General features: G+C 41.5%; 1 protein-coding gene across 1 annotated transcript in view; it reads left to right on the top strand.

The window, feature by feature from the left end:
* Window positions 1-4,764: 4,764 nt before the first annotated feature.
* The window catches only part of LAMB4 (laminin subunit beta 4), a 44,043-nt gene continuing 39,844 nt past the window's right edge, over window positions 4,765-8,963 (top strand). The window contains exons 1-2 of the mRNA XM_075026783.1: window positions 4,765-4,798; window positions 6,031-6,188. Coding sequence (XP_074882884.1) covers window positions 4,765-4,798; window positions 6,031-6,188 — 192 coding nt within the window. The remainder of the gene's footprint in view (window positions 4,799-6,030; window positions 6,189-8,963) is intronic.

Below are 8,963 nucleotides of genomic sequence, written 5' to 3'. Positions count from 1 at the left end.
GTACTGCATGAACTCACTGATTCTGAGTAAACTAACATGAGATTGCAACAAGGTATGTGACAGACTCCTCATCCTGCCATTCGTACTGCCAGCTTGGAAATGTCAAGACCTTAGGAAATAACATGAAACATTCTATCTTGAATAGCACTTTGAAAATCACACTGAGATTTTGAAACAAATCCGCTCTGTCTTTTTTGTCTTTACTGTTGATTACTACTATCAGCAACTCTGTGCCTGCCAGGGAGAGAATATTCAAGCTGAAACTGCATTTCTTGCTTGTGGTGGAAAACCCAAAGACTTCAAACACCTGACTTGCACACAAAAGGTGAAGGGCACCATGGAGTGCTGTGACTGTTAGAAAATGAAGAAGCTTCTCATAAATTATAAATAGACTTTACATCCTTCTGAAACGTGGAAAAGCTCTTTTAAACAGTTATTAAATACATCTAAAAAGTAGCCGTTTGCTCCAGGATGCAAGATATGGAGGAGCAGCCAGCCAGTGGGATGCGGAGGCAAGGAGGCTGGGGGACGGGGTGGCCTCCCTCTCCCCCTGCCCCTGAACTCCTCAGCATATTCCTCTGCTGTCCTTAGCTCTCTCCTGATCAGATATGTCAGATAAAATGCTTCTTTTTATTGTAAGCTTATACTTCATTCTGTTTTTATTATTCAGTGCTACATTCTCCCAACGCATAGGAAACAAAAAAATGCACCGTGTTTGTCTTTGAGAAATTATACTTTAAGCATAAGACACGCTTGAAGAAATGAGAGGAGAAACAAAAGAGGAGAGAGAGAAACATAATAAGATGGTTTTGTTTTTCAGAACATTAGATTTCATTTATGATTTTGGCCAGTTCTTTATGGATGGGATTCATCTCAGTACACTTTAGTTGCTTAAAATACAGGCATCTGTCCTAAGATAGGGAACTGGGCCACCCATAACCAAAGGAAAGCAGCAGATACCTCCAAAGGGGGATTTATCCCTTTAAGTAAGGTACGTGTCCAAAGAAGGTGGTAGGATGGACCCTGTAGGGATCCCTGTCTTTCTCCATTGACTCTAAAGGAAGCCCAGGTGATTTGCTTAGATTAAGTACTTACTTTTCACATGGCAAGAATAATCCCAACCATAAATAATTTTACTTCCTACTGAAACTTTAAAGAAAACTGGATTTAAATTTTTTTTTTTCTTATGTTTTTCACATTTCCATTACAGGGGAAAAAGTCCATATACCCAAAGAGACATTTTTATTCCGAATGTCCATCACAGGGAAAGGTGTACCTATATGGGCTGGTGCCAACTGCCTGTCAGCCAGTATCTCGGGGCCAGGCTCTAAAGCGTGGCTGGTGCCTCTGCTCCTGCCCTCTTCCCTCACTGCTGTGAGGTCTGTGAAGGGAATATATGCTGAAGTGCTAGCAATTCCTGTCCTTTGTGTGTATTACGGATATGCCTTGGGCCTAAGAAATGACAACCACAGGACCTGTGATGACTTGAAATAGCACGCACCAGTGCTATCTACCCTCCAGCCAGCATGGGACGAGTGATGCATTATAAATCCAGATCCTTTACCAGTGGAGAGATTAAAGAAGCAAGAAAGAAGTTTCTTAATCCCTGCCTCAAGCGGTTTAAAACCTCCTTCTTGCTTGGGGTCCTACATAAATCAAAACACAGGACTGTCTATATTCTGCAAATAAATCTTCCTTGATATTTACTTCTCACATAACTTCTCTGTAACAAAATCTGAATTCCCTACCAAATATGGTAATAAAACGTCAACCATTCTATAATTTAGTAGCATCATAATAATAATAGTTTCTTCAGTTATATGTCACTCTTTTAGAGAGCACTTGACATACTGCTTACACATAAAAATTAAAATTAATATCTTAATATAACATCTAGTCTTTTATTTCTTAATATTGAAACCACTAAATATAAACCATCTGTACAATAGTTAATCATGCATGAATACAAACCAAATGCAGATTAAATTAGCCTGAAAAAAAGTCTCACACAAGTAATTTCTGCATGCACTTGAGGAAAATAATTTCAAAAAATGTAAGTATATGAATTATTTCTGCTAGAGTGAACAATCATAGTAATGGCAGAGGACACTTAGTACTGAGCATTGTAATAGGATTGAAGAACATGTATTTTTTTTTTTTTTAAAGAATAGGAACTACCAAAAGAAAAGTGATGATTAGTTTATAAAACATATTTTGCACATATAGAAAACCTTCTGTTTGAGGGTGTGATGATGCTTTACAGACAATCATGAATTAAGCCTTACAAGCAGTCAGAGGAGAACTGGTAACAAACACATCACAACTAAAAATGTGCATCCAAGACAACCTGCCATTCTGAAAACTGGAATCAAAGTGCCACAGGTTTCAACAAAGACACCAAAAAACAGTGGCCAGTTCTGTGCATGAGCTGGTGAGCGCCATTTTGGAGCTGCTCCATCACCACGTTTCCTGTGACTGCACTGTACCCCACACACCACCCTGCCCCGTGCTTGCTGCTGTGGGCAGTTACAGGCAAAGCTTGTGCTGAAATGCAAAGCTGTGACTCAAGTTGCCATGTTGTCTTTAGCTTTAAATTGGAAAAAACCTAGTGCTCACAGCAGTGATCCAGAGCTTGAGCTAATTTGAGGCCGACTCAATACATCCCCATGGGTGGACACAGCTTTCAGGTAGGCATCTTTACAGTGACCTCAAAACCTCAAATCAGCCCTTCCACATCATTTGCACCCCTACTGTAAGGAGGAGTCCTTTCTAGCCCATGTTCAGATAAACCAGTGCCACCAGACTTCTGATGTTAAGTAACTGTAAAGACTTTGACGTTTGGTTGCAAACCAGACCAACTGAACAGTTGTTTAATCAAACAAGTAAAGAGTTGTTTGCCAGCACTTTAAGAATCCCAGTCTTCTCTTTTCAGTGGCATGAACTTTTTCTGCCATGAACTTAACCTGTCACAATTTTCTTTTACTGTGCATATTTGCTAATGCCAGAAGCCCCGGCAGAAAGACTTCACAAATCAAGCCTTTGGCAGGTTGCAGGCTGGGTCTCATTCACACCTACACCTCGGTGCCTCGGGGGACATGCTGTCTTCTCCAGCTGAAGCACACAGGTATGTCTTTGCTTGCTTCCCTCAGTCAGTTGTGTTCATTTCCAGCTGAAACACTTGGCTGTCTGAAACCCAGGTAAGACCTCTTCAGTATTTAATTTTCCTGCTAAGCCGGGATGTCGGGGTTTTGCTGGTCCTTGTTCCTCTGTTAAAGGGAGTCATGTTTAAAGATTATCATTGGTATTGAATATCACAGTGTTAGACAGGGTAGGGACTGGGACGTGCACCTACCAAGATTATTCTTACCGTAGATACCTATATTTCACTACAGTGCTGTCACAGTGGTTGCAAGCTTAAGTCATCTCTGAGTCTGTCCATTATTCTGACAGAGCACAAAATTTTAAGTCCAACACAGCAGGAATTTTTTTGCTCAGTTTTGCCTCAGACATGGGCTCTGCTGCCAGCTCGCTCTGTAGCCAGACAGCCAGGCGCAGCTGCATGTATGATTGCCGGCATCGTCTGCCCGTCACACGCCAGGCTCTCTGCGGTCGTGGCAGGTGAAAGGAGCTGAAGCAGCATGAAAGGCTGGTGACCCTTGATAGCTTTCCCTATCTGTGGTTGCCAAAACAGCCATCTAGGTTATGGCTGTTATGTCATGTGCTGTATAGAGCTGCATGAATCAAGCCTACGTGGAGCCTGTAACATCTGAAACACTTTGAATGCTTTTGCGTATGTTCCCCCTACTCTGGGGGGTGGTATTTCATCTAGCTCATTCAGCACAGCGACAGCTGTATGAAGGCGAGGAACAAGAACAGAGCCAGGAAGCGGCACTTTGGGCTGCTCACACAGGGATGCCGCAGCAGCTGGAGCTGCATCAGGGCGCGCTGGCCCTGCTGGTGCCCGCAGATGGAGGAGGTGGAAGGTGCAAAGGTGGGGGGCAGACTGTGATTTGGGAGCTCTACTTTGTGGCAGGATGATGGGTTTTCTTTTATACCCATGGCTGCCTTCTGTTTTTCCAACAGAGGTTTTGTGTTGGCAAGCCTTAGTTTCCTCCAGGTGAGTAGGAAGAGGAAGGATGTGAAGTAAATGCCACAGTGAACATCCCTTGGGTTCACACAGATTCCCCTGTACGAGTATTTTGCGTTGATACTGACATTACCTGTTTTTCTTCACCGCACTTTAAGATGTGGTTATAATCTTGTTTCTGCCAAAATTCATAGCACCTGTCAGGCATTTCTCAGTGGCATCTTCATTAGGACCTCAGTTGCTGTTTTAAGTTAATGAAAAAAACCAAGAACCTCCAGAGAAGGAGTTAGATCTCTGCAAACAGCCCTGCTGAATCTAGTTAGGATTAAATAGCTTTTATGTGAATACTACAATATATTTGCTGATAGCATTCTGGTTTTATTTTATACTAAGTGTGAATATGTTTTCACAGTCTTCTCCAAAAGCCCTTGTGAGGTGTCCCTCTGCTTTCATCCCCGTTCCAGTGCCAAAATTTCCCTCATGAGAAATTTTCACTAGAACAAAATCAAAGCCAGGATTTCCTTTTAATCTTTATATTTTTATTATGACTCTGACACTTTATTAAAGGCTAGTTCTGGGCAAGCCTACCCATAAGGGGTGCCTTGGTGAGACAAAGTGCTGAGTGACCCACCAGTTCTTCTCTTGCAGTGGTACCAGTTTGAATTTCACAGGGAGATATGAGGCTGGAGCTGGCCATCCTGTTACACCTCAGTAAGTACAGTTACAGTTACTCAGGCCAATTTTGAAATATTATCATGTGATTTACATATTTCTTCAAGATTTTGTTAGAGTGCTTCTTTCAAGTATGCTATTAAGACACATGTGACAGTGAGTCCTTATTCCCCACTCTCCTGCCTAGGAGTCCTGAGTGGTAAGAAACCTTTAAGTACAAAGAAAAGATACATGTTGTAATTGGTTCTGAATCAGGTCCTGAAAGGGGCAATCAATATCTGCTAATGAATAATGAGTGTGTATCTACATAAATAAAGAAGAGCAGGCTAGCCAAACTTAATGCATTGCTTTATACCTAAAGAGTCAAGTGTCACTCACAATCTGAAGTATTGCCTGAGCCATAGACTGAAATCTGGCTGTAAAATACTGTATTTTTACTGTTGTAATTGCATTACTGTTTCTAGTGTTCTGTGGGATCTTCATGTATTGATTGTTGTTTTTTTTTAACTGCACTTTTTATAACAAGTTGAGCCAAGTAAAGCTGAACAGATAAAGCCTCCAAGGTACCCATTCCTGTTCAGGGTTTCAGGACAGAACTTGTTTAAAAGGACAAGCCCTCTAAGGGAAGTCTTAACATAATGAGGAAAATATTTAAAGTTGTTTCAGGCAAAATAAACAAAAAGATCCTGCAATTATTTAGCAAATTCAGAATTATTCTGTTTAATTATTAATGACCCTTCCATCGGTCTGAATGAAGGGTTCTGGGACTAGACCAAGGGGTTCATTGCAAATCATCAGAAAACCTGAGGGATCCCTGATGTCAATCCTGGTCTCAGCTCCACCATTATCACTTGGAAATCAACAGCAATCAGCAGAATTAATGCAAATCTTGCTCTGCTCACAGAGACAATTGAAATACCTATGATTCTGCAGCAGGAGTGCTGGCTATGGGTATGCCAGGATAGGAAGTGTAATAAATTATTGCTCATAGCAGATTGCCATGTTTACTGGGCACTAATGTGCTGAGAATTTAAATTTTAACATAGATTTGCAATATGCTAGCTATACTTTTTGTAATGATTTTGCAGCAGGTGTGTTCATTACCAAAGCTCTTCAAGATTCTACTGAATGGTATTATTAAGGACAAAAGGAGTACAGGCAAAGGATAATTTACTTTTCTGCTGATGTTGGGATTTAACTGATTTTTTCTGGAGGATACTGCTGGGTATACAAAACAATTTAATCTCTCTTTGATATTCTTTTGCGCTCAGTGCTGATAAGACTCCAGCATGCACAGGATGACTGCAATGCTGGGTCCTGCTACCCAGCCACTGGGGACCTCCTCCTGGGCCGCAGCAAGCAGTTAACAGCCTCGTCAACATGTGGAATGAACAGCCCTCAGAAGTACTGCATTATAGGCTACCTAGAGGTTGGTTTGCTCTTTCTTTTTTAATAAACTGAACTCTGCTTACAAACAATATTCTCATCTGTCTAAGGAATTTTCCCAGACTACGAAGTTTCCATTGGAGTTGTCTGAAATATCATCAGACAGTGTGACATAAGTCTGGTGGAAAGCTATGCCTTATTGCAGCACATATGGAGGGTTTGGCAGCAAACAGCCTCCACAGTGATGCATAACTTTTCAAGAAGGAGAAACATCCATGAGATGCAAATAAGCACAGGGATTTCTGAAGGAGCTTTGCTCTGTGAGTCCTTTCCCCACTCATGCCTCAGAGGTTCCAGTTTGCATGTAGGTGAGTGCAGGACGAGTGTGGTCCTGCAGGCTGTAGGCACTGCCTTGATAGACCTTCGTTGGAGGACATTCCTACAGTGTTGAGACCTGAGGCAGCCTGTTAAGAGATTCACACCACGTCCTCTCATGTCTTCTGATCTAAGACCAATGTTGACAAAAGCAGGAAGCCATCTCTGGCAGAGAGAAAACTTAATGGTGTAGTCCAGTCTTTGGCCATGTGGATGGGTAGGCAGATCCAAAACGTGGGTGATCAGAGGGATCGCTCTCATTCCCTGGCCACAGTGATGGGGGCTATGGGAGACCAGTGAGCATGCGGGAGCCACACCAGGCAGAAACAGGAATTCCCTGTTGCACGTCCTGGAGGACTTGGCCCTGCTGAGGCCATAAATTGTTGCAAATAGAAGTATTTTCACTAAATACCAGCTTACACTGAAGAGGAAGTTAATAAAATACAGCATAATTTATAAACAATTGAAAATAATTACAGTTTATGACCTTCTGGCAAAATGGTGTGACACATTTGCAGAGTAAAGCTCTGCCATGCTGAGATGGCACCAAGCACTTCTCCAAGTTACATATTGCAACCATGGTTTTCTGCAAAATGTAAATACCTCTTTCCTCTTCTGAAATAGCCTGAGTCTTGGCACTGCTTGGTAGATGGGCATGAAGACCCATGTCAGAGACATTATCTTTCTGGCCCTCAGCTAGATGATAGCCTTTTATTTTTGCTTTTTAAGAGGAGGTCAAAGAGCAATAAAAAATTAATATTTTCACTTGCCTATACTTACCCTTTCAATTATGTAAATACACACTCATGAAAAGGAACAGCTGTTCTGCAATAATCCTTGTGATTTAATGCTGCTTCAACGTTGCCTTGACCCCTGGTGACTGTGTCCTGAAGAGGGTGAGAACTACAAATTCTGCTGCTTTGCAGAGCTCAAGAGATAGAGGCTTATGCTCTGACAATGTGTTCTGCTTTATCAGCTCAACTTAAATATGTGTGTCACCTATAGTATATCAGAGTCCCACTCAACTCAGTTCTCTTTCTCACTAGCACATTTTGAATGCTTTGCTGGAGGCAGGCCAGGAAGCTTTGGATCTTGCATCTTGCAAAGCAAAGTTCTTCCTCCCTCAGTTCCCCTCCTGATGACCTGTGTCAGGCATCATGACAAGAGCAAACCTTATTTGTGAAAGTGTGTGTTAGTCAACACAGCAAGCTGCCAAGAGCCAAGACTTGGCTGGGATGTCTTAGAGAAAATTCAGTTTGGAAAAAAATTGGAGTTCAACTGCTTGGTGTTTGAAAAGAAGCACTGCAAATCATTTTCAGTCTTTTATGTGTCATTATTTCTAGATGTAGGTTAAATGGTTTTTAGCCCTGTGATTGGATTTACTACTTCCACATTTGTTGAAAGGAAAAGAAAGACGACTCAGTATTGAGGAGAGTATAAAGCTGCACACTTCAGAGGCAAATGGGATCTGCCAGATTTGTCTTATGTGGACATGTACATGCTTGTCCTTTGGGGCACAAAAAGATTTTTATGGAGCAAACTTAAACATAAGTTGACTGAGTATCATATTGTATGCATCTATATAAACCAGAGAGTGGGTGTGCGCAGTCCTTCCAAATGCTTTGATAACCTGAGCTCTCCTTACCAAAGCTTTGTGAAATGAGGTGACAGAGTATTTTTTGTATTTCTGTCTCATCTTCTAAATTGTACTTTCGTACACTTGTCAAGCGTATACGAAGTGTGGTATAGAATGACTGAATATAAATGTTGTGGTTTAACCCCAGCTGGCAACTAAGCACCATGCAGCCGCTCACTCACTCCCCCCCCACCCAGTGGGATGGGGGAGAGAATCAGGAAAAAAAAGTGAAACTCATGGGTTGATATAAGAACAGTTTAATAGAACAGAAAGGAAGAAACTAATAATGATAATAATAATAACAATAATAAAATGACAATAATAATAAAACAATTGGAATATACAAAACAAGTGATGCACAATGCAATTGCTCACCACTCGCTGACCGATGCCCAGTTAGTTCCCAAGCAGTCATCCCTCCAGGCCAACTCCCCCCAGTTTATACACTGGGCATGATGTCATATGGTATGGAATATTCCTTTGGCCAGTTTGGGTCAGCTGTCCTGGCTGTATCCCCTCCCAAATTCTTGTGCCCCTCCAGCCTTCTTGCTGCCTGGGCATAAGAAGCTGAAAAATCCTTGACTTAGTATAAACACTACTTAGCTACAACTGAAAACATCAGTGTGTTATCAACATTCTTCTCATACTGAATCCAAAAAATGGCACTATACCAGCTACTAGAAAGAAAATTAACTCTATCCCAGCCAAAACCAGGTCAATAATATATATTTATCGTAACATTTAAAAGACATGAATTGTACCATACCTGTAAATCTGTATCTCTTTATGTATTTAAATATGAATAAT

Source organism: Buteo buteo, chromosome 4 (assembly GCF_964188355.1).
Source record: "Buteo buteo chromosome 4, bButBut1.hap1.1, whole genome shotgun sequence".
NCBI lineage: Eukaryota > Metazoa > Chordata > Aves > Accipitriformes > Accipitridae > Buteo > Buteo buteo.
Note: the sequence above shows the minus strand (reverse complement) of the source record. Positions and strands in the feature narration are given on the sequence as shown.